Source organism: Bos indicus, chromosome 11 (assembly GCF_029378745.1).
Source record: "Bos indicus isolate NIAB-ARS_2022 breed Sahiwal x Tharparkar chromosome 11, NIAB-ARS_B.indTharparkar_mat_pri_1.0, whole genome shotgun sequence".
NCBI lineage: Eukaryota > Metazoa > Chordata > Mammalia > Artiodactyla > Bovidae > Bos > Bos indicus.
This window is the reverse complement of record NC_091770.1, coordinates 6,549,944-6,575,635: the sequence shown is the minus strand read 5'-3', so window position 1 is coordinate 6,575,635 and position 25,692 is coordinate 6,549,944. Positions and strand designations below refer to the sequence as shown.

General features: G+C 46.6%; 1 protein-coding gene across 50 annotated transcripts in view; it reads right to left on the bottom strand.

The window, feature by feature from the left end:
• The window catches only part of MAP4K4 (mitogen-activated protein kinase kinase kinase kinase 4), a 149,464-nt gene that overhangs the window by 4,748 nt on the left and 119,024 nt on the right, over nucleotides 1–25,692 (bottom strand). For 2 of the 50 annotated variants that reach the window (XM_070798321.1, XM_070798325.1), the window contains exons 16-31: nucleotides 25,236–25,397; nucleotides 22,610–22,843; nucleotides 21,552–21,658; nucleotides 19,754–19,905; nucleotides 18,677–18,774; nucleotides 16,599–16,774; nucleotides 15,906–16,026; nucleotides 14,755–14,946; nucleotides 12,593–12,710; nucleotides 12,128–12,298; nucleotides 10,291–10,434; nucleotides 6,993–7,127; nucleotides 4,310–4,410; nucleotides 2,619–2,792; nucleotides 1,944–2,103; nucleotides 366–505 (exon numbers count right to left, since the gene is read on the bottom strand). In XM_070798321.1, coding sequence (XP_070654422.1) covers nucleotides 366–505; nucleotides 1,944–2,103; nucleotides 2,619–2,792; nucleotides 4,310–4,410; nucleotides 6,993–7,127; nucleotides 10,291–10,434; nucleotides 12,128–12,298; nucleotides 12,593–12,710; nucleotides 14,755–14,946; nucleotides 15,906–16,026; nucleotides 16,599–16,774; nucleotides 18,677–18,774; nucleotides 19,754–19,905; nucleotides 21,552–21,658; nucleotides 22,610–22,843; nucleotides 25,236–25,397 — 2,385 coding nt within the window. The remainder of the gene's footprint in view (nucleotides 1–365; nucleotides 506–1,943; nucleotides 2,104–2,618; nucleotides 2,793–4,309; nucleotides 4,411–6,992; nucleotides 7,128–10,290; nucleotides 10,435–12,127; nucleotides 12,299–12,592; nucleotides 12,711–14,754; nucleotides 14,947–15,905; nucleotides 16,027–16,598; nucleotides 16,775–18,676; nucleotides 18,775–19,753; nucleotides 19,906–21,551; nucleotides 21,659–22,609; nucleotides 22,844–25,235; nucleotides 25,398–25,692) is intronic. The other 48 variants (XM_070798324.1, XM_070798327.1, XM_070798322.1 and 45 more) reach the window with 32 other exon arrangements.

Here is a 25,692-nt window from a genome sequence, read left to right as displayed (position 1 = left end):
TTCTAATCATGAAAGAGTTCCATCCATCTAAACTGGGAGCTTCAACCTTTTCTATCCCTAAACTAAACACAGCCCGGACAGGCCACCTAATGGGGAAAAAAAAAACAAAAACCCTCAAAAGACAACAAAAACCCAACACAGAATGATTTCTGCAGAGATAAACATGTCCACCCCCTCAACAAAAACAAAATAAAATATATCCTGACCTCCATTAATGGATCTAAAAAGTCACTACTGAAAAGTTCCTTGATAAAGTTATTTCAGAAATCTATCACCATGCCAAGGAAAGGCTTCACAGAACTCCATGGAAAATAAACCACTGCTGAAAAATAACATCTAAAAAGAATCCCTAAGGAGACTGTTACCTTGTCATTACGTTCACACAAGAACTTCAGCCTTTGAGCCCTTTTATGCATAAACACGCCATCCAAGTGGCCAGTTTCCACAGATCGGATCTCTATGGCCTTTTCTCCCCAGCCCATCGTCTGATTGGATCGAATATATGCTTTTTGAGAGAGGAAAACACATATTGTTAAAGATGAGGAAACAGCCATGGAAAGAAGCTGCTCAGGTTTCACATACACACACACACACACCACCCCACTAAACAGCTGGCATTTGGAGGTTTTTGTAAGACAGGGGTCCCCAGCCTCCGGAATCTAATGGCTGATGATCTGAGGTGGAGCTGAAATAAAGTACACAATAAACATAATGGGCTTGACTCATCCCCAAACCCTCCCTCCTCTCCTATGGCTTCCACAAAACTGCTCCCTGGAGCCAAGAAGGATGGGGACCACTGATGTAAGGGACTCTACACGTGCAACCTTGTGGGTCATCCTGGAAGGTGATGTTTTAAATTATCAGCTGAGTCTGTTGATGCCTCCAAGGAGGACATGCTGGAGCATTACCCCCAGTCCCTGTCCATAGTTTGGCTTCTATTTTCCTCACACCAATTACCAGGGAGAAGAAAAGGCAAGTGGACAGAGCCAGAGACTTGGCTGCTATAAAACCAAAGTAGTTTGGGGAAATAAACTTGGAGCCAACAGGGTTCCAGACGTCAGTCTTCAGGACATGTGCAGAGAAGGTCAGAGGCTGTGTGTGGACTGCGGTGGGCCATGAGACCGCCACAGCATCACTCACCTTCCTGTTCCCCTCGCCTTCCACCCATTAGTCACAACTACATCTGTCTTACTGTCCCTGGCTGCCTTGGATTAAATGGAGAACTGTGGAGACAGAGCTTTAAGAAATGATTACTTGGGGCTTCTCTGGTGGCTCAGTGGTAAAACATCTGCCTGCCAATGCAGGAGACATGGGTTCGATCCCTGATCTGGGAAGATCCCACATGCTGTGGAGCAGCTAAGCCTGTGAGCCACAACTAGAGAAGCCTGCACACCACAAGTACAGAGTAGCTCCTACTTGCCACAACTAGAGAAAAACGCCTGCAGCAACAAAGACCCAGCACAGCCAGAAAGAAAATAAATAATTAAAAAAAAAACATGGGAAGAGCCAACTCATTAGAAAAGACCCTGATGCTGGGAAAGACTGAGTGCTGGAGGAGAAGGGGGGCAACAGAGGATGAGGTGGTTGGATGGCATCACTGACTCAATGGACATGAATCTGAGCAAGCTCCAGGAGATCGTAAAGGACAGGGAAGCCTGGCGTGCTGCAGTCCATGTGGCCACCAACAGCTGGACATAACTTAGCGACTAAATAACAAAATAAATGAATTGATTAAAAAAAAAAAAACTATTAAGAGTTTGTCCTAACATAAGACTATGACACATCACAGTGTACAATCCACCTTTCCCAACACCTACTGCCAACCACTCTGTTAAATGGTCAAACGGTCTGAACACCATGTAACACCAGTATCTGAAACACACATATCCTCAAGAAAGGCCCTACTTTAACAAACACGACTGCTTCCGCTCAGGGATACGTACCTACAGACGTTGGCATCTCTCCCCACTGCAGAACCACGTCCTTGGTGATCCTCCCGTACGTGTTCACGTAAACCCCTTCATCTTCATAGCACACCAGGAGCTCCATGCCATCTGTGTTGGGGAGGATGATGATTGCGTGGGGTTTGATGCTACATTGGATCTGGAGAAGGGGAAAAAGCACAAGGAAGCACGTTGGTGGCCACCTCTGTTCCTGCACGTGGGCTTAATAAGAGTGTCTTGTGCAAAGGCACTGGCTCAGCTTCCTGGTGATAAATACAGCAACTGGACAACATTGTGGAGAACCCACGTGGTGTCAGATATATCTGAAAGTCTACCTCTGATACGCCCTATATGCTACTCATTCACATCTCCTGACGCCCCTGGAATATATTTGGACTGTGGGCTCCATTCAATACATTACATTCCTCTAACCAGCCCCACCCCGTGGCTGTCCTGACCTGCCAGCAGCTGCCCCCTCCCATCCCGGGTTAGTGAAAGCAGGGCTAGGCGGGTCTCGGGAGGGCTTCAGAGACAGGAGCAGAGAGCTACTGAAGAGGGCACGTCACTGAAATACTCACCCCCACTGCAAAGGGGAAGCGAGGAGCCCCTGCCCGTGTTAGTGCACTGAGCAGAGCAGAGAGAAAAGTCAAAACAAAATGAAGCCAGTCAACCAACCATAGAGTGTGGGTTCTTTCTTACGTGTGTTGGTAGGTAAATGTCATAGACCGATCCTGAGTCCACATCAACAGCATGGAATCCAGCACAGGATCCATAGATCACTTTCAGCCTCTGGCCTTCCTCAACAGTGAGATCCACCAGCAACGGCTTGTGCACCAGCTCACCAAATGACTGCAAAGGAGCAGGCGAGAAGCAGCAGTGAGATGAGCAAAACTTAGGCCTGACGGTTCCCACTGGAGAAGCCAGAGCCAGGCACTCAGTACTCAGTGACTGAACCACCCTGGCAAAACCATAAGCAAAAATACAGTGAGTCTTTATTTTGCTTTTATCAGTTAGCAGCAACTACTCTAATGCAGACGATGGAGAGAGGGAGGGGCGGTGCAAGAAACACATATGGAGACTTTTATCAGTGTGGTCATCACAGTCTCTACAGAGCTACTCACATTTCCACTTTAACTCTCCAACTCGTTTAATAGTGGTAATGAGAGGCTACCATGTACTGTAACAGCCTGGGTGGCCTGTAACGTCAATACCTATAGCTCATGAGACAGATCCAAATAAGCTATTTATGTATAAAATAATGAGTACAGTACTTGGTCCATGAAGGTGATTAAGATCAGATCTCAAAAAATAATTTTAACTTTACAATCAATTGCTTTTAGTCAATAACATGTGGCTTTATTTTAAAGCAAATATGATAATCCCACTTATCTTGCTGTACTGGAGAATCAAATAAGCTATCTAAATATGTCAATTTTCCAGATAATGGAGGCCTACCCTTAATATGTCAAAACTATTTTAAAAAATAAGTAAATAATCATTAAAAAAAAAAAAAAACTCTTATTAATTTCTCACCTTGCACTAAAACAGGCCCAGGGGTGATGCTTAAAGTTTTGTGTCTAATATCAGAAATATTTATTAAGTGATTTATAATATCTTGTGTCATAGTAATATCATTTTTAACTAAAAAGTTTATAAAATTTGTATTTAGTGCAGTCTAGAATTACAAAAACATATTAAAAACACCCACAAAATAACTGCCAGTATTTTTCTACAGTATTTTTCTTGAAACAAAAAATAGTATACATATTTTTAGTACTTATTCTATTTAATGTATAATATATATCACTAAGTCATTAAAAATTTCTGTAACTTCGCTCTTAATTAGTCCTCTGTTGAACAGATGTACCTGGAAGCTGCCTACTGCTGATAAAAAATTGAAAATGAAAGTCACTCAGTCGTGTCCAACTCTTTGTGACCCCATGGACTGTATATATAGTCCATGGAATGCTTCAGGCCAGACTGCTGGAGTGGGTGGCAGTTCCCTTCTCCAGGGGATCTTCCCAACCCAGGGCTCCTGCCTTGCAGGCAGATTCTCTATACCATCTGAGCCATCACGGAAGCCCATGAATACTGAAGTGGGGAGCCTATCCCTTCTCCAGGGGATCTTCCCAACCCAGGAATTGAATCGGGGTCTCCTGCACTGTAGGAGGATTCTTTCCCAGCTGAGCTACCAGGGAAGCCCACAGTATCACAGACATACACATATATTTCAATTTTGATTCCTTGGCTTGTTGTCCCCCTTCTAACAGCGCAGTTTTAAATAAATGATCAGCTGACTTATTCCCTGGCTCTTGGTCACAGTGTGCATGGCTGATACTATTTTTAAGCGCACTCGTCGTTATTACCTTAAAGGCCATGAATTTGTGATATGGCTTGGGTGCCCATGCGTAGACTTCCACAGAGTTCTTCAAAGCAATGACCAGAAATTTGATCCTTTCATATTTTACTGAAACAGTAAGAAGAGCACAGGTCAGTATCATGGTGGACCTCTCAGTCCCTTCTGCGGCCTTCTGAAAACTCTGCAAACATGCCCTTCCCTGTTGATCCATCCAAACCAGTAAGAGAACAATGCTGGCAGGCCAGGCACTGGTTCACTTTCCAGATTCCTGAATATACATTCAGGCTGTCCCCATCTTCCTCAATGTTGTGCTGGACTCCACTCCATACCCTGGTTACTATCAATAAGCAATTTCAATGCTGCTACTACCGTTCTTAGTATTTAATAATCAAGGACAGCGTCGACCTTTCCACCCTGTTGTCCGGAGGACTCAGCATTAATTCCAAAGGATAATGATGTGATTTACCAGCCAAGAGGTTCCTGAATATCAGCAAGAGGTCAAATCTTCCACGTGGGCTTTCCCGAGTCCCACGTGGAGCTTACAGATGGAAAAACTATGACAAAATACTCATCAACTGAATTTGAATTCTATCTGTTTCTGTGTGTAAGACCAAGTATCACTTTACAGCACTTCCAGCTATAGAGATAGTAGTAATTGGTAGGATTCTACATAGGATTCTACATCCTGTACCAAAAGTAAAGAAAATCTCGCTGTAAATTTATACTTACATATGAAGGCCTTCTTTACACAGCTGTCTCAGTTCTCTAACAGCCAGCATGTCTGCTAAAAGCAGACACCCAGATGGCCCTGGCCGCATCTGACTTATTGGCTGGTGTAGACCCCAGTGTCTGCACAGCCACTCTAAACCACAGCGCTACTTGATCCTGACTTTGACCGTGAGACTCAGCTTGTTGACTTGATAACTCTCCTTGTTAAATTCCATGTGTTGTCACTATTCAAATGAATCACAGGACTGTGATGATACAAACGATTCTAAGAGGCCATCCAGTGCTGACAGGATAGAGTTTTCCGTGACGGTGGAAAGGTTTTATGTTACATGGGGCTATGGGACACTTGGAATGTACTAGTGTCACTGAGGATCGAAACTTTAAAGTTTAATTCACGTTAATTAATTTACAAATAAATTTAAATACCCACTCCCACCTTCCCTGTTCTTGATGGCAACCATACTACACAGCACACGTCTGGGTCAACTGAATACTACTTTGACCACCTGGTGTGAAGAGCCGACTCATTGGAAAAGACACTGATGCTGGGAAAGATGGAAGGCAGGAGAAGGCGCAGCAGAGGTTGGATGGCATCACCAACACAATGGACATGAGTCTGAGCAAATTCCGGGAGCTGATGAAGGACAGGGAAGCCTGGCATGCTGCAGTCCGTGGTGCTGCAAATGCTGGACACGACTGAGCGACTGAACAACAGAAGTCTAAACGTAACAAATGGATGCTTGTGATTCATCCTATATGAACGACGGGCCCGAGTGAGGGTGGACATTCCGTCCTGGGGAAAAGTCCAACTCAGTCTAACGCATCTGCCCTCGCTCCCCTGTGGATCATCTGTTCAGGGACATTTCAGTTGTTATAAGCCAGTTCATTACATTCAGCCTTAGATGATTCCAGCTACCACTCTCAACAAGGAAAAATGTTACAGAAGACCACAACACAGAAAATCCTAAGCCCCAAGCCTACACCAAGGGGCTAGAGCCCTAAAGGATCACTCAGAATCACTCTAATATCGGGGTGGCATTCACACTCATTAGCAACCAGTGAGCTGAGGGCTGCGAACAGATTACACCAACAAGATGACACCACCAAGGACTGGAATATCCCCGAGAGAAGAAGCGCTGACCACCGCATGTCGTATCATAAACCCAGAAGAACAGAAAACACACAAGCAGAAATCAACTTCCAATAGGCCCCTCACATCCTCAGTCTTAAATATATAGAGACACCAGTTGCTCATCTTCTCAACTTTCCATTTCAAATGCAATTAGAACACACCATCTCATCTATAAAACTGTAACTGGGCTAAATGCCATCGTTCCTCCTTAATTTCCAATGTTAGAGCCAGTATTTTGATTTTTTTTTTTTCCCAACACACACAAAAAATGTATTTTGGTTTTGTTCTTGTGAAATCTTATGAGAAGCAGGGCATGAATGTTGCAGAGAAAAGAACAAAAATGTTGCCACAAAATGCTGCCCGGCTAGCAAGATTCCTTCCTCAGTGATGAGCACGGTAGCTGTGCACAGCGCATTTCATTCAAACCGAAAGGCCAAAACTCTTTAGGCAAACTCTCAAACATTCCATCAGTGACTGCCAAGGACCCACAGTGCTTCGAGTGAGAACCAGCTTGCAGGGCCAAGGAAGAACCCAAGGGGCCTGGCATTCTTCAGGCAATGCTTCCTTAACGGGGCTCCTCTGAACCCCATCTTACAGAGAAGAATGTGGACTGTCCAAGGTCAGGGTGATGGAGGTCGGGGACGGCTGAAGTGAACCTGATTATGATCCAGACTGAGCCCTGTGGACCTCATGATTAGAAGGTGCTTCAAATGAGCTGGGAATCTCAGAGACAGGTTTCTCACTAAAAGCTTCAAAAACACATAAATTTTAAACAAAAGATAAACTGAACCTCTGAAAAGCAGAGCCCTTGCGGCCGTGGCGGACTTACCAACTTTATAATGCACACAGCCTTCCAGGTCCCCCACTGTCGTCCAGCCCTGCTTCTTCTCAACCTCCGGGTCGTTGTGAAGTATTTTATTTCTTAACCAGGACAAATAGTAGACACGTAACTTATCCTTTTTGCCTAGCAAAACAAATAAATCAGTAATTTACACGCATATTCAAAATTAGGTATCTTTGTTAACAACAGTAATCAAAATAAACTGCAATAAACAATAAATACCACCCCCTCCCCCCACTGCAAGGGAATTGTTTTGTATCAGTTTCACTAGAAACTCAATTCAAGCTATTAGGTCATCTGATTCTTAAAACCTTCTGGAGTGACTATGGTTTCCCATTTAAGAGCACAGAAGGGTTTCACAGATCACCCAACTTGGGGACTTCAGTCCAGCAAAAGGCAAGCCATAAACTAATGGACACAACACAGAGCTAACAGAAGACTCCTACCCAGAACATGTGAAGCACTCCTATATGTCAGTTAGAAGAGAGAGAACCTAGCAAGCAAGAAGATCAAACCAGTCAACCCTAAAGGAAATCAACCCTGAATATTCACTGGAAGGACTGATGCTGAAGCTCCAATACTTTGGCCACCTGATGCAAAGAGTTCACTCACTAGAAAAGACCTGATGCTGGGAAAGACTGAAGGCAAAAGAAGGGGGCAGCAGAGGATGAGATGGTTAGATATCATCACCAACTCAATGGACATGTGTGCACACAATGCTAAATAATTTCATTTTGAGCAAACTCCAGGAGATAGTGAAGGACAGGGAAGCCCGGCACGCTGCAGTCCATAGGGTCGCAGGGAGTCAGACATGACTTAGCGACTGAACCACAACAACAAACCTAGCAGAAGTATTGAGCAAGCACCCAGAACAGACAAAAGAAGTCATCACATTGATTCATAAAGAGGTACTTGCTCTCAGTTGTCTGAAAAGGCTGCACACTGCATGAGCCCACTCAGGACGTTCTGGAAAAGGCAACAGAGAGCAAAAAAAGGCCAGGTGTCGCCATGGGCTTCGAGGAAGGGATGGAGCACAGAGGAATTTTAGGGTGATGCAACTCATCTGTATGACACCGTAAAGGTAGATAAAATTATGCATGTGTTCAACCCAGAGGACACACTCAGAGAGAACCTAAACTGTGGATTTCAGCTAACAATAATGCATTAATACTGGTCCATCCACTGTAACAAGTGTCAGAGGAGAGGGGAAACTGGAGGGGGCCAATATAAGACTGTCTATACTTTCTGCTCACTTTCTCCGTAAACATAAAACTGCTCTAGAAAAAAAAGTGAGACACAAAAGAAGTATTTTTGCCATTTATTTGAGTTTAGTTCAATGAAGGCAAAAAAACAGACATCAAATCATACCTAGTATATACTAAGGTGTTCAAAGTCAGGACAGCGTTTCCTCGGGGGGCGGTGTGTGTGTGTGTGGTGGGGGTGGGGGGGTGGCCGACGATGGAGGCAATGCAGGAGCGCCGTGGGCGGGTGGAGGAGCTGGGGCTACACCATGGCTAACTGTGACTCTTCGTGGACCTGTAATTCTTTATAATCTGTGCACTTTCTGTATTATGTCTTATTCTTCAACACAATCTTAAGTTTTGAAGAATTTCTGAATGTGGGAAGATACTCAATACATTAAGTGAAACAAAGACAACATTGTTTTATGTACAGTGTTTTATTCCCATTATGTGAGATACATTTATAGAAATGAGGAGGAAATGTATTAGAAAGTTAACAACAACTATCTCTCTCAGATAGGGGTTACATTTTATTTTCTTTTTCCTAAGCTTCCTTTTTTCTGAAGTTCCCTACAATTGTCGTGTTATTGCTTTTATGATTTTGAAAACCAATGAAAGCTATTAAAAGAATACCAAAAAAGTGGTCCCAAAAAACGGTATCAGTTGATTACTGATCCACACAAATCACCTTGCTCGCTGGATCACAAAGTAAAGCTTCAACCATTTTCAGCTGTAGATTTATTTTTCCTCCAATTCAAAAACCTATTTTCCATCAGCACTCAAGTCTTAAATGGTTGGTTCCTCATTTAAGTAGAAGATGGATGGTGAAATTTTTGCATTTCAACAGACATCTTACTTAAAACCTATTTGAAAACTAAAACTTATTGCAAGAAATTTGTTACATATAAATAAATACAGCAAGTTTGAGTTAGCCGACGATTAAATCAAAATCCCTGTGGGTAATGAGGAGACAGGTCTTAACACTTCTGCATACTCTTTAACCCCAGCAAAAATGCAGATTAGGACGTTATGATCCAGGCAACATGGATTCACACGCTGAATGGTTAAGTGAGTTACAAAGATACTTATGCAAATGTTTACAGGAGGGGGGAAAAAGGAATAAATGGAAGTTACAACAGAAGTAAATAAACTTTAGTGCCATCCATGCAGAGAAACATTCTGCAGCCGCACAGAATGGCTATCATGAAGGAATACGGAAAACAGCCCACAGGTTTGGACAAACAAGAATGGCAGGGATACACCTCAACTTCAGGACAGAGGTTACCAAGAGTGAGTAGACGCCAACTGTATGGACAGCAGTGTATTCACATGTGGTGAAACCATCTCGTCAGTTACGGGTATCACAGTACTCCCTCAATATGTAGCGTAACTATTTTTATAGAGACCTTCTCTCCCCTGAGTATGTATTTTGAGTGTGTATATGCTTACAAGACTGGAAGTCAAAGTGAAGTTAACAGTTTCTTTGGATGAACTGATTTTACGATTTATTCCTCCTGTTTGCTCTTCTGCATTATTTCTTACTTTCTACAATCAACATATATAATTTATACCAAGAAAAATGCTCCTCCTAAAAAGAAACTTAGAGCAAGTGCTGACAGACATGGAAAAAACAAAAACACACCATGGTTTTACTGGCAATGGCAAAGAACAGTTCTTTTTGCATCAAAGAGTCCTGTAGGAAGAAGTGGACACAAACCTACACCCTAACCAGGACAGGCTGCGCGGGTGGCGGTCAGATGGGGATGGAGGGGGCGGGTGGGCGTGCAGGGTGTGGGGAGGGATGGAGACGTCGAGAAGGAAGCACAGGAGCGGGCTCCAGGACAGCTCAGAGGAGCCCCACCCCATCATAAGTGCACAAAGTGGGTCCCGTGTGAATACGCTTTCCTATCACATTATTGTAAAATCACGCTACGGTTCTGTTTTTGAGCTATCACTTCGGAAAACGAGCTCACTCAAGTTCCATGTGGGGAAGCACCGCACTTTTAAACAGTGCTGGTGGCCTGCTTTCCCAAACCCACACTTACCAGATATCGTCACTAAGACATTCAAGCCTTCCAGGACGTCCATCTGCTGAAATCGCCTTCTGTTGATCAGAGGATACACCTTCCCTTGGCCACTTCTGTCCAGCAGCATCAGGCCACTCTCGGTACCCACCAACAAGTTCACTCCTATGTCAAGGCCACAGAAAGACCACAATTTTACACTGTGCGTGGCAGATGGCCTTGTATGGAGCAAACAGCGCCACCTCTCAGGATGAGAGTGGTTTCCTCAAGTCACCCACAAACAGAGATGCTTAGGATATGTGCGCTCAGTCACTCAGTCATGTCTGACTCTTTGGGACCCCATGGACTAATAGTCCGCCAGGCTCCTCTGTCCATGAAATTCTCTAGGCAGTAATACTGGAGTGGGTTGCCATTTTTTTCTCCAAAGCTAAGGATGGTCAGAGCTTAAAGTACCCAAACTGCAACAAATCACCATGGAGGGGAGAGGATGGAATATTCATCTACTCATTAATGTAAAAAGGATCTAAGGGGGCAATAAGCTCGCTTCATTCCTGATCCTCCAGCTTCTGGGTTTTCCTCAGTAGCCCCAGAACATCCGAGCCCACCATCTCCTGGGTACCACAGACTCTCCATCTTACCTATCCTATCAAACAACCAGACAGACAAACCTTTGTCCAGTGTCATGATCCCCACCTGCTTCCTTCAACATCTGTCTTTGCTCGGGAAATCTTCTAGAACGAGCCATACACAGCCCCCTTCGTCCCTAACAGTTTGTGATCAACCCAGCATCTATCACTCAGTTTCAGGTTTTCTTAAAGACCATCCTCCATCATCTTTAAGAAACAAACAGCTGCATTTGGTCCTCGGTCCCTCTTTTCTTAGGAGCAGTATGTATCAGGCACACCCCAGCCCCTTCTCTCCAGCCGTGTCCCATCTCCCTCCCCATTTCCCCACACCTGCTCTGGCTTCCCCTGGTGGCTCGGGGGTAAATGTCTACAACACGGGAGCCACAGGAGACCTGGGTTCGATCCCTGGGTTCGGAAGATCCCCTGGAGAAGGGAATGGCAACTCACTCCAGTATTCTTGCCTGGGAAATCCCATGGACAAAGGGGCCTGGGGGGCTACAGTCCATGGAGTCACAAACAGTTGGACACGACTGAGCGACTAACACTTTCACCAGGTACGTGTAAAATAGATGGCTAGTGAGAAGCTGCTGTCTAGCACAGGGAGCTCAAACCTGGTGCTCTGTGATGACCTAGAGAGGTGGGACTGGGTGGGAGTAGTGGGTGTTGGGGAGGGAGGTTCAAGAGAGAGGGAACATATGTATAATTATGACTGATTCTCACTGTTGTATGGCAGAAAGCAACACAATATTATAAAGCAATTTTCCTCCAATTAAAGAATAAATTTTTTAAAAAAGTCCACATCAAAAACAACAACAAAAACACAACAAAAACAAAACCCCCCAAAGTTTCACTTAGATGTCTTCTTAAGTCACAAAGAGTCAGGAAAGACTGTTAAACTGAAACATTTAAAGAAAAGCAATTTGCCAGATTTCTTCATTCTCCCTATAAATATGGGCCAAATCAAATGCCTTTCTCATCTTTTTCCTTCTTTTTTATACGAAGTGATGGAGATGAGTCACTCTGTCCAGTACATGATGGCTGAAACAAGGGCAGGTCTGGATGCCTGCAGGATTCCATGGGACAGCGTGCGCAAGGGATGTCAAGAGTCTTCCACCTCACCCACAAACAATGCTCCCCAAGCCCCCCAGACATCCCAAGCTGTACTTCTCCAAATGATCGGTCCACCCTTGAGAATAAAAGCAGAAGGGCTGGAGTGGCCCCGAGACACCTACCCCACAAGGCTGCGCACAGGATCTCGGAGTTAAACCTCTTCTTGTATTTGCGAATCTCTGGGGTGTCGCTCTGGGGCCGAGTATTGGTGGGATTGACATTGACCACTGAGCCCTTCCGCGTAGGATCTTGCCTCATGGCCTCAGGTCTCATTCCATCACAGGAAAACCCCACTGAAACACATGACACTGGAATTACTTCTGTCTCCGTGAGGGCTGGGCCTGCTCCCTTCCCCAATAAGCGTCCATGAAAGATTCATGTTGAGACCCACTCTTTGCCGAGGAAGAGAGACTCGTAAGAAACGGATGTGAAAAACGAAGACTATGGCGCTCATTGCAAAAGACAGTGCCAGTGGGGTGTGCACCTGGTCTGCGGTCTGAGCCTGCCGACCACCACTATGCGTGCTCACCACACCAGAGTGAGAAGCACCCTGCCGGTGGCTGCTTGCTTGCTGCTGTATTACTTACCCACAGAAGTCACTGTTGTCCCGCTAGATGGAGAAATCTGTAGTAATCTGGGGTCTATAAAAGGTGTAAAGGAGGAGGAAGATTTGTGTTTCTGGAGTGTGTTACTAGCGGACTGAGTCTGCAATGTAAATTTCAGTCGTATTAATACAATGACAGTAAAAGAACAAACACAAAATACTTCAACCCACGGCTGCACTGCTCTGCTTCCCAGTACAGAAGACTGGTCCCCTTGCTTCTTCCCCCGCCAAATGCTCTGCAGGCACCTCTGTGTGTGCACCTCACAACCCCCAAAACAGGCTATTTAACCAGGAGCCAAAGAGAGCAACCCCTCTTTCCAGAAACATCGTTCCAGTAAGACAGAACGCGCAAGCTACCAGCAACATCTATACTTCATGAGCTCCTCGGGTTTTTAATAAATAATCATAATGAAAACTCCTAAAGAAAGTTTGAAATGTCTTGATCTCAATTCATCCGTTTTCGAGTTTGTTCTCCTGCCCCCCAAAAGTCCAATGACTGTATGTTGGAATACAGGCAAATCTTAAGTCTTATATCGCTTGTTTTAAAGTGAGCCTCTTGCCAGAAACTACAGAAGCTTCGGCCACCATTGTTTGAGGTGTATCATCAACTCCGTATCAAACAGCGGGGCTCATTAGTGAAAGGTGCAAAGGCATATTTTTTGCTCTTTCAGGAAGAGGAGTGTTTTGGTTAATAATGTAGCTTAAGACAAAAAAAAAAAGAAAACACAAAGAGAGTGAAACAAATTGTTAAGTGGAAATGTAATGACAATTAAAAACAAACAGAAATATAAACTTGCCAGTTTAGTGAGTTAAGGGTTATTGTACATACTGTACATTAGAGCAAAATGGAGCCGAGTTTAAACGTAAGAAGGAATGTAATTGTAGGTGGGGTATATAAGTGGAGGGAAAGACACGTCTGACCGCTGTGTTTGTCCTGTAACCGTTTCACTCCCCGGGGCAGCTGAAATCACAAGTCTTGCAACCAATCCCCTCAACCCCCTCCTGAGCTCCCCGCTTCCCACCTGGCACAGCTGTCTCCTGGCAGGCTTTGCCCCTGAGCACTACCCCCGATCCCCAGGTCTACAGCTGGGGCCCATCCACACAGTGGCAATCAGTCTGATGCTGAGCCTGCCTTGGAAGCCGCTGATTTCCCCTGGCTCCTCAAGGGGAGAGGATTATTCTAATAAGAGAATGAAAACAGGAGCAGGTGGGCAGGCCGGCAGCTCAATGCTTACACTGACAAGGTCGGCTGAAGCCACATGCTACTGCAACCTTCAACAAAGGCATTTAAGCCACACACCCCCCCATGAAGCCGGTCACTTGTGTGACCAGGGATGGGGCCCGTGGTGAACTGTCACTGCACTCGGGGCCGTGACTGTCTCCCCAGGAGACAGAATCACCCACCAGCACCCAGACTGAGACCACAGCCATGTCTTCCAATAAGCACACAGGATTTCCCATTCAAAAGCTGAAATTAAAAGCACGCTCAGCTCTCTGCCCTTCTTGTTTAACATCTTAATTTTCTAGGTTCCCCCCCACAAGTATCTGGCCTCTTAAACTATGAGTGATTGTAAATTTCAAGGAGAGAAACTCTTTCAACAAGGTTGGCAAAAATAAATAAGAGTAACCAACCAATAATACCTCTCCAAAAAAAAAAAAATCCAGCCCTTTTTGAGGGAATTTCCTGTACAGAGCGACACATTTGTCCTGATAAGGCCAAATCTGCTCAACCAAATGTTTCTGTGTTTTATTTACTGGATAAAAAGAATGAAAAGGGCAGATTCCACAAAAGACTATCAGAATTTCATGCCAAATACATAAAGGATCTGAGAACACAACAATCGTTTTATTTAGACTTTTTTGAAAAACGAACTGGATCAGAAAAGCCATGCAACTACTTATCTAGGGAAAAGCAAACAGTGAACTGGCAAGTCTGGAGGGCAATCGCTCTAGGGTTAAGGGGTCTGTATACAGACCTGAATATGTTACTGGGGGTGGGGGTGGGGGGCGGGAGAGAAGGGGAGGTGACAGAAGGCGGGCGGGGAGGGGAGGTGAGGGCAGGGCGTGGGAAGGTCTCTGCAAACTAGCTCCTAAGCGGTGCTGGTCTAACCCTGGGAGAGCAGCCAGCTGTGGTGCGAGACATACCTCATTAGTAGTGAGCTTGTCCTGGGGTGTCTGTGGGGACATGGTGGGTGTCGGCTGGCTGGAGGATGGGGAAGAGGAGGTGGAGGAAGTGGAGGAGGAATGGCTTTGCTGTAAGAGATCTGGCAAGAGGTGAATGCGACCCGCAAAGCCATTGCTCTCATGATGGCTGGCGCGCTTTTGGTCAACTGCACTCTGCAGAGAAAAAGGCACACTGGTCTCGCTCAGCACCGCTGACAATGCCGAAGACCCTACTGACCCTGCCTGCTGCGGTGCTGGGTGGCTCCGCAAGCTCTGCCAAGCCATCAAGGCAAGACTGGAAGGCATCAGCTGGGTCTGCTCCCGCCTCCTCGCCAAGTGCCTCAGCTGAGCCAGCGGAAGCCACGGCAGAACCCACGCCATGCTAGTTTATCTGCCACGGGAGCTGCTTTACCAAAACTACTGGCTCTGTCTCCTTTCTTTCTCTCTAAAGCCTTAGAAAGCGCACTATCACTTCTCTAAACCCTCATCTTTCCTGGGCCACGTCCCGCCTTCCATCCTAATGTGGTGCCAGAGCATGAAACACACTCAGGAAGAGGCCTGCAGTTCTAGACAGGAACCCTGCTCTGCTTAAACGAGAAGAGCATCACTTTCCTTCCCTCTAAGCTACGAAGTGAATAGGCAGTTGTAAAACTTGGCAGAAGGAGCACATCTCAGGGGGCACACGTTAAATATTCCATGTAGGAGGAGACTAACACCCGAGCACAGAGCAGAGACCGCCCCCCTATCCCCTTTGGCTCCAGGAGGCTCTTGGCTCCCGGGTGGCTCCTGCCTGCCCCGGCCGCTCCCGCCTCAGCCCACGGCCTCTTGGAGCCGAGAGCTCTGTGCATACCTCCCGGCTGCCCTGCTTCAGACACAGACTGTGGGGCTCGCATGGGGCTGGGAGGGGGGGCTGCCACACAACATGCAAAGAGGGCAGGACTGGGGGACGCTGCCGGCCGCCCCGGGGGTGTGGGGTACACGCCTGCCTCCCACACCCCGGCCCCGCTGCCCTCCGGGCCTGGTTAATGTGAGAACAGATGACGATGCAGAAACAGCATGAGTGAGTGGATGAGCAAGTGGGTTAATGACCACAGGAGCAGCTTGGCCTCTAACCGCGCGGAGCACATGGGTACCTGGCGGACGATCAGCGTGCCCTCTTTGGACGGGGTCAGGGCTGGTTCACTCTCCACATCGTCATGGACAACCATGGTTTTCACGGACTCTGTTTCACCATTGCTCAAGTTCAGAGATGATCTGTTGAGACACAATCCAGATGTGAGGAGCCGTGACCCACAAGCCAAAGATACAGTGGTTACGTTTTTCACCTTCTCAGGGACCTAAGGCTACAGGTATAAAGTTTCCCCAAGGAAAATGAACTGAAATTTCCCTTTTGTCACAGCCTCAAATTAAACAGAGAAAATGAGACACCAGGAGCCCTGGAGAGAGGCACTGACATGCACACACACAGCAACCAAAAGGAGGGGAGACAGACAGGCTCGCTCCATCACAGTGACACATTCAATTTCACAGGATCAGAGGCCAGGGTTAGAAACCTTGTCCCAACCGGAAAGAAGGCCCAGGGGGGGACACTCGGGAGTGCATGCTCAGCTGTGTCTGACTCTGTGCAACCCCATGCACTCTAGCCCACCAGGCTCCTCTGTCCATGGGACTCTCCAGGCAAAAATACTGGAGTGGATTGCCATTTCCTTCTCCGAGGATCTTTCCGACCCAGGGATCTCCTGCACTGGCAGGCGGGTTCTTTACCACCGAGCCCCCTGGGAAGCCCACGGGGACACTCATCCTCCCTAACGCTCAGTGGGACTGACGCAGCTCTGGTGTCCTCCGGGCCAGACGTGGGCTCCTCGGCCCCCTCCTGCTCCGCGTCGTCGTCCTCCTCGTCCGTTGTCCCCGACTCCTCGCTGGAGGAGGAGTAGTCTGTCACCTTGTGCGGCGGCCGCACATCCTCCACGGCCCGCAGCTCTTTGGCCAGCGCCGTCAGGTCCTAGCGCAGGGTACAGAGGAGGGTCAGGGAGGCGGGAGGGGCAGAGCACAGCGGCCAGCGCCTCGTCCCAACCATCCATCAAACAGCCATTCGCTTTTGCAAAACTGTCTTGTAGGGAGTCTACTGGTATTGTGAAGTGGAGCCCTTAATGCTTTTGATAGGAAAGACCAAGAAAAGTCAAAAAGCTGGAAGAAACAGAAGATTTTTTTAGACGTTCAAAATGCTGTACTCAGTTTAAACCTGACGGCCATAAAAAACAATCATCTGTTTATGATGAGCTGAGAATATTTTTCTAACTATCAAATTCTATTTTTTGTTTCAAATTCTACATTATATATATATATCTTACCAAAATAAAAACATTCAAAAAAAAATGTATGCTGCATTCTGGCATAACTACAGCAATTGCTTCTTCCTCTCTGCTAGACAGAAAATTCTAAATCAACAAACGTCTGCAAGATAGATCTTGGTAGTTTGTTATCAAGATATTTGGCCCTGTGGCAAAGTCTTCTTTTAAGGAGATGTTCCAAAAAGCAGGAAGATTCTAGTTAAAGAGGGGTGATTTAAACTATTTATTTTTGGAGGTTTTTAACTCCAACTTTTCTTTAGAAAAATGTCCAACTTGCAGAAAAGTGAAAGGCGGTGACGTGATTACGGTGTACGCCTCACGTCTGGCTTCAGACTGTCAACCACTTGCCACGTTCCTGAACAAAGTTCCTGACGTGTTAGGTAAGAAAGTACCTAGCGTGTGTGGCTGGGCAGGCTTCCCTACCACCGACAGGACCATGCGCGCAGGAGGGAAAGCTGCCTGGCGTTACTCACAAGCGCATCAGCCCCCTTTACTCTTCGATGTGAAGACTTTTTAGAGTTAATCAATTATCAATTATCCAAATACAACTTTCGAGCTTGATTGTTATCTCTATTCTACATCTTCATATGGAAGCTCGAAATATGTACCTGTCCACTTAAAATTCTTTTTAGAAGGCAGACTACGTGGCCCCACTTCCTTCTGGCAGAGTCTCTTCTCACCAGTTAAGAACCTGCTTCTTTCCTTTGCGCCTGAGCCTCTCAGACAAGTAAGCATGGACTGGCCTGGCCTCCTGCTCGCAACTTCAGGAGTACAGCTGCGGTTTTTTGTTATAGTGAGTTTTTTTTTTAAAGCTGTATTTAATAATAAGCACACAAGGCGAATTTGGGGTGTTGAGAAAGATGAAACAAAAGTTTAGGGCTTTTTAGTTTGAGAAGAGAGCAAGCTGAGGAAGAAAGAGGCATGCAGGTGGAACACAGGCCGAGTTTAACAGCAGTTAGAATGCGCTCAGGTGCTGAGCTGTTTAGACGGGGCTTACCACTTCACCCTGCGTCGGCGGGGGTCCGTTGAGCCAGAGAAGCCATCGGTGAGAAGGAACGCACAGCACAGGGAGCAGAGAGGAGAGAAGGGGGAGGGGGCAAAGAAATCAGTGCAAGCAAAAGGCAAAACCCTGGAAGTCTCAGACCCCCAGTGTGCCCAGTGACAGGGCAGCTGCTGCATCGAGGACAAGAGAGACAGAACAGCCACACCGCTGCCCCACGGGCCAGGGGCAGGATGTAAACCCCGGGGAGCTTAAGAAGGCGAGGGAAAACATCTCTTCTTAAAGCCAGTGTTTTAGATGCCCACTCACCAAGAACATGTAAAGGTCGATGCCAAGCAAAGAGAGAGAAGGCTTTTCTTTTGCATCGTTTTAAACGACTGGGCGGGCAGCGGGGCGCAGAGCACACTGTGTCTGAGGTTTACAGCTTTCCTTATAACCCCTCAAATCTGCAAGGCCCCACAGGGAGGCCTGCAGCCTTCGCAGTGACACAGCTTTCAAAGAAAGCTCTCGCTCGAGCTTGAAATGAGTAAAATGGATTTTGTGCAATTCTTACAGCAGGCTTGAGAGGTCTAAACACTTCCTTTTTATCTTCAGGCTTTTTTGCTGCGTTTTCAAGGCGCTGAGATGGCGAGCCTTCAGATTTGGATGATGCTGTGAGGTTCAGAGATGAGAAAGACAGAGACACATGAACATCCGAGCGTGGCCCACAAGGCCGCCCAGCCCACCGGGCCATGATCACCTCCTGGTGGTCCTGCCCGCTTGTCAGCCATGCTCACGGCAAGGGCTCCCTCCACACACAGGTCCGAACCCCAGGTTTCTGACCCTTCCTGAGAACCCCTGACTGTCATACTGCACTAATACGTGTTCACAACTTGTTACATTACATCAATGATACAGTAGAGGGAATTTCCGCTAACCTACTATTAAGAGTAGGTGAGGGTTCAGGATGGGGAACACATGTATAATTTTTTTAAATTAAAATTGAAAAAAAAAAAAAGAGTAGGTGAGGATAACCAATATCAATGACAACATTGATGGAATTTATGCTGAGAAGAGTGGGTTCAAAGCTCAGTTTGGACGTTTAGCTAAACACCTTGGACGAGTCAGGGAACTAAAGTACAGTTATTTGAACGTATACAATGGAGACACAATATATATCCATCTCCTGGGGGCTGCTATAAGGATTAAGTGGGAAGATGTTCGCAAGTGTGAACTCTCAAAACTTAACTCTTACTGTTAAAATTATGATGACTATTTGTGTCTCTAGCAAACCTACACCAAAACATTGTATGGTAATATGCAGCTGTGAAAACCTCCAGGTCTTTTCCATGACTGAAAAGGATTTCCAAAACACAGTCAACTCTGAATCGACATGGGGTGGAATTCTCAAGGTCCACTCACACGTGGAGTTTTTTCAGCAAGTCAGTAATTCAGTACTGCAGGACCCCCAGATGGCTGGATCCGTGGGGTGTAACTAGAGGCAAAGGAACCAGGGATGGAGGGCTGACTATGCAAGAGGATTTTCAACTGCTGGGTGGAGGTGGGGAGGGGGGTGTCCCTAAACCCTGGGTGTTCAAGGGTCACCCCGTGTGTGAGCATGGAGAGGGAGAAGAAAGGAAAGGCAGCCTACATCTCACTCTGAAGCGCTCCCCGGAGCCACTCTGAGACCCTGGGTGGGAGCCGGGCTGGGACCCCGAGTTGCTGGACCCCGAGGAGCTGCCACTGCCCGGCCTGGGCGCCAGCTTCTCCACTCTCTCCCAGAGCAGCCTCGGCTCGATGCTACTGTTGGAGAAGAAGACAAGAGAACCACTCAGGCTTTGTCCCAAGACAGAGTGTCAGACGGTAAGCACGAGCACCGTGTCATCACTGAGATGCAGCAGTAATGAGAACATTAGCCCACAAACAGATGTAACATGAAAGTCACCAGAAGCGACAGCAGTGTTGTCCATTGGTTTTACCTCAGATAGCTGAACACACCGAAAATGTGAAAGATGTTCTGCCGTTGTTGTTCAGTTGTTAAGTCACGTCTGACTCTTTTTGCGACACCTTGGATTGCAGCCTGCCACGCTCCTCTGCCCACGAGATCCCCAGGCAAAAACACTGGAGTGGGTGCCATCATCTCCTCCGGGGGTCTCTGCAACCATTGGCGGACCCCAAATCTTCTTTGGGTGTGAAGAGGAAATGCTACTGTTCCGTCTACAAGTGTCACTATTTTGTCTCAGCTACAAACTCAGTTTCTTATTATGAAAAATTCCACCCATGTGATTACACACAAAATCATACTGTTTCCAGTACCTGCTGCTGTCAAGAACTGAGTCCTCTTCCGGTGATCGGGGCTGGAAGCGTGACAGCCCATGGGCTGTGGCATACCCCTGCCGTGGACACACCACAGCACCGGCTTTCTAGGTTAAAGAATTAACACGTGGACTCGGGCCCAGGAGGACCCTGCAGCCCACCCTGACTGCTGACAGTTGAGAAAGTTCTCCATGAAGCTCCTGGGTTGTCACCCATTCCACTGCCTCAGGTTATCCCGTGACACCAAGTCTGGAGGCTCAGTGATGATCAGGGTACAAAACCCTTCACACGACCTCTTGTGAGTTGCTGAGCTGGAGAACATGGTTGCCACCGACTACATGAGGTTATGGAGCCCTTCAAATGTGACCAGTGCAGCTCAGGAAATTAAGTTTTAATTTTATGTAATCTTAATAAACTTCAAATTTAAGCAGCCTCATGTGGCAAAAGCAACCCACTCCAGTATTCTTGCCTGGGAAAATCCCATGGACAGAGGAGCCTGGTGGGCTACAGTCCATGGGGTCGCAACGAGTTGGACAGACTTAGTGACTAAACTGCTACCAACACCCATGTGGCTAACAGCTACTCTATACAACAGCTCTAGAACTTGAAAACATTTTGTGGTTAATCCACAAGCTTACCACCAACTCAAAGTCAACCTCTGTCTTTCTCTCGTGGCCCGTGTGTAATTTATATGCCACTCCCAGGGCCCCCCAACACCCTTTGGATAACAAACCTTCTCAGGTCACAGTGCCCTTAGAAACCTACCCTTCCCACTTAAAACTCCCAGAGGCAGGGATTTTTCATCTTAAAACTGCCACAATACATGGTCAGATTTCATCTCTTTCCTGCATCAATTTGACATTACAGATGAATTTGACATTACTCACATGAATGGATTTTATGGCATTTTCTTTATAAAAGGATCCCCTCTTTGCCCCAGAACTTCCGTGTTTAAGAGCACAAAAAACGCTATGCAAGGCTCAAGAGAGAGGGGATATCTGTATACTTAAAGCTGATTCACATTTTTGTACGGCAGAAACCAACACAACATTGTAACGCAATCATCCTCCGATTAAAAAAAGACCACAGGACACGGGGCGGCAGGCCTGTCCTGAGCTTCGCTCGTCACTCACCTGGTGGAGTTTCTCTGACCAGCCTGGTTACTCTGCTGCCCACTGCCCTGCAGTGGGGAATCCCGGCGGGACAGGACAGGGGACCGTGATGTTGTTCTCACAGGGACCTTTGGGTACCAAATACAGTGATTAAACTACTGAAAACATGAGAAGAACAGAGGCTTTCCTACCAAACCCCTCTAAGGTTGTCCTAGCTCGCCACCCTCTGTCACACTCCTACTCCCGCCCGCCGAGCCTCTCTGCCCTCCAGTGATGCGACAGAAAGAGGAAACGTGGGCAGAGGCGCCAGGCCCGCCTTTCTAAGCCCCGTCACGTCTGAATGGTGCTGGCGTGAAGCGTGGTGGCAGGGGACATACAAAAGCATTTTGCTGCGATAATGTGAGAATCAGGGAAATAAGCTCAAAGAAACCAAACAATGGCTTACAAATGGATGGGCGAGAAACAAAGGGTGTCGGAAGCAAGAAAATATTCAGAGGAAGCAAGTTCCGAGTGGAGGGGGAAAAAAAATTAAAATGTGACTTTTTGTTGAATTTCAACATTAATGACCAAACCCAAAATTTCAGAAACGTTAAAATTGGCGGGGGGGGACCCAAACAAACCCCAAAATCCCTCAATTTAAAAAAAAAAGTCTGTTTTGGGAAACATTTATGTTCGTTTTTTCCCTTATGAGATCTTTTCTGAAAGTTTTGGTATTACTTAGCAGTGCGGAGTCATTTATAGCTTCTGTATAAACTTGATAAGACAGCTGGTAAAATATATTTTGATCCTGTCTGTTCTAGATGCATACTCTCTGTAGATGTACTCTTATTCAATTATTTTGGCATCTTGTGTTTCAGTACAGAGTGAGAGACACCAATGAAGAGCTAACTGGCTGAGGGCTGAATGTGGCTGCCTCACTACGGAATTTTCTCCCCACTGTGAGAAGTTCCTCTGCCATTTCATCACCCATTAATTCTGGTGACGTCACCACACCCTTCACTGAAATCAGTTAATTAAAAAATAAATAAGGAAATAAGGAAAAGGAAAAAGCAGCACCCGTCTGTCTTTCTGCTCCTTACCCGTGGAGGCACCTCGTCACTGTCTGATCTAGACCAAGCCTTCTGGGCTGGGTCGGGCACCTCCGCCTTAGAGTCAGAACTCTGACTGAGCACCTCACTGCGGGAAGGTGGGCAGGGGTCCTGAGAGCGAAGATGGTGGTGTGCAAATTTGGGAGGAGAAGGGTCACTGAAGGAATGGGATCTCGAGACAGGGGAAACATTGTTCTTGAGAGATGCCAGGTGGGACCACTGTACCTTCCGAGAAAACAAAACACAACACATTCAATGCGTTCTGCAGAAAACGCTTTTCTGGTAAATATCAAATCCAGAGAGAGCGCCAGGGCAGTGGGGGACCCAAACGGGGCGGCTTAGGACTAGGTCAGCCAAGCGGACAATAGCTATGCTTTGGTGGGGGTGGCGCACAAGGTGGTCTGGGCAGCATAATATGCAGAGAAGAACAAATGTACATTTATAAGGAAAACTCTTAGTACCCAGACAAACGTTACAGAGAGTGGTAAATGTGAAGATTAAAAAAAAGAAACAGCGTTCTTGTCTGATGGACAACGTGCAGCATGCATTTCTGCGTCAAAGCAGCTGGACAGGCAGAGAGTGGGGAGACCACAGGATGGACATCGTCACGCGTGCACAGCTGTCTGCCCATCCTCCCATGGCCTGGCAGGGCAAGTAACAACAGAGTCACATGCTTACTGTGCAAAGACCAACCCTGCGTGTTTTGATAGATTGTACGAGTTTAACTTAAAAACAGCCAGATTGTCAAATACACCAACCATTTCCCTTCTTTTTTGTCCCACAGCTTAAAACACTCCAATCCCCTGAGAACTTTACATGTGTTTCTACTAGTCAGAAAAAGAAAAGGACTTCAATTTCTTTAGAAATAGTCAGCAGTGGAATTCCCTAAATGGACTGCTGAGGGGGTATTCAGTCTACTTGACACTGGAAGAAATAAGACAGTGCCTTGGCAACTGAAACCATCTGGTCACTTTTAAACTGGAAAAGCCATCTCTGAAACAATCTGTATTTTCTTAAGACTACACTTTTTGTTTTAAAATAATGGTCCAGTATTAAAATTTGTATGATTCTAGCTATTACATCATCATATTTGATGAGAGCTGGAAATATTCAATCAGGATTGATTCAACGTTGCCAGGTGTAAGATCCAGAAATAGTTCCAAGTTCATGATTTCTAGGTGAGAGTCATGTAAGTTCTGTTATTGGTATAATCCCAGACTTCCAAAATATTTAAGATTTTCAGGGGTAAAGCATGTAACTAAAAGCATCATCTGTAAGTGTAATAAAATATAGGTTTTAAAATGAAGTCCTACATGAAAAAAGGTTTCTCCCAAATCATGTTTTCGTAAGTGCAGGTTTTGGCTAAAAGTCACTTTAGACAGAAAAGGGAAAATAGAGCCTATTTCCAGGTACTTTGTTAATTAATCATCAGTATAAGAAGTAGTCTGCACAATGCAGGAGCTCCTTTTCTCTGCACTGGTAGTGGCCACATAAAGAGTCTGTATTTAGGGGACGTTTAACCTTCAGCAAACCTGTTCTCCCCGTCCTCCTCCCCCCGTCATCCATCCTGCTCTCCTCTAAAACCCTCTCTGTTTCCACTCCTCACTTTCTGGAGCTGCCCGCTGGCTTCTGGGTCAGTGTTTCTGTGAATCAGGACACTGCTCGTCTCATAAACACCAGCCTCCCAACACTGACCCCACTGAGCTTCACCCCAGGTCTTCTTTTCCCTGTAAAACTGTTCCAAATCAAGTGTATTTACGGCAAAGTACGCTCCAGTCCTCATTTGGGTTTGTCTGAACACCACTGCTACCTCCACCGTCCCCCAACCCAGGCCAACGGCAGCTGACAGGTAAACGCAGCCTCAAGGACTCAAGTGTCCAGTACTCTGGACTGCACGGCTGCAGGGAGCGAAATGCCTGAAGGCCAGCTATCTTCAGGGAGAGTGGGGACCAGCGTCTTAAGGATCTCTGAGATCTCCGACCCGGGTCGTCTCTGCTGTCTGCTTTATCCTCCAGAGAGCATGGAGGTCCCCTCCACCCAAAGCTGGGCAGGGCCGAATGCCAGGGACGACCCAGTGGCCTCTACCCTGACCTACATCAGGGAAACCCACACCCAACCCACTGGGTCGTAAACTTCTTTTGGATGTTGAACCTTTTCAGAGTCTGATAAAAGTCTCCTTCCCCTTTCCCGCTCCAAAAATACGTATGTTTATATAAAAATTTTTAAAAATAAAAGAATCTCAGGGCCTCCCACTCACGGAACTCCCCAGGTTGAGACAAGGTCTCCCTTTGCATACTTAGAACAGTATCTTTCTATAACCTAAACAGAAAAGTCTTTGCATTCGGTAAGGAGGCACTGCTTTACAAACATCTGAGTCAGTGAGGACGAAAAGTTAGGCAGAAAGAAGAAATCACCGAATCTAGATGTTCTTAGTGAGAACAACAAAGAGAACCTTGGCTTTCCCTACCCGCTGAGGCCGGGTTCTCCTTAGTCTTAACTCACTCTGCTAACGTCTTCTCTTTCTAAACAAACCAAACTGAGCCGTTTGAGCAGGCCGGTAGCTCGCCGAGCCTCTGTGAGCGTCTCCTTGACCCACACAGCCCACGGGCCACTCTACCTGTGGCTCGGCGGGTCTCTGCAGGGCAGGGTGCACAGACTCGGAGTTGCCACTCGAAAAAGACTCTGATCTGGAAGGCACTGGAGGTTCCAATACTCGGCCCGTCTGCTTAGACTGGGCTTCGGGGGAGCTGTGGTTAGTTTTCCTAAATCTATCTTCCACCTGCGTCAGAGAATCAGGAGACAGAACTCAGGGTTAGTAGGAGAAAGAAAAAAAAAAAGCAGAGACGCTGGAGACAGCCTGAAAGTGGAAAGCCCCTAAGGAGAAGCCTTCTGTTTTCTCCAACCACAAGAAAAGAGACAGAGGCAGACAGCACAGGACAGCGATCTGAGGCGGACTCAAGAAATCTTCACAAAGATCAAAATTGAGAGAGGCAGCCTTTAAGACCTCCCCCCACCAGCTGGATGCTAGGAGTGCATGTCAAGATAAGCCAAGAAAGGAAATTAATCTCTTGCAA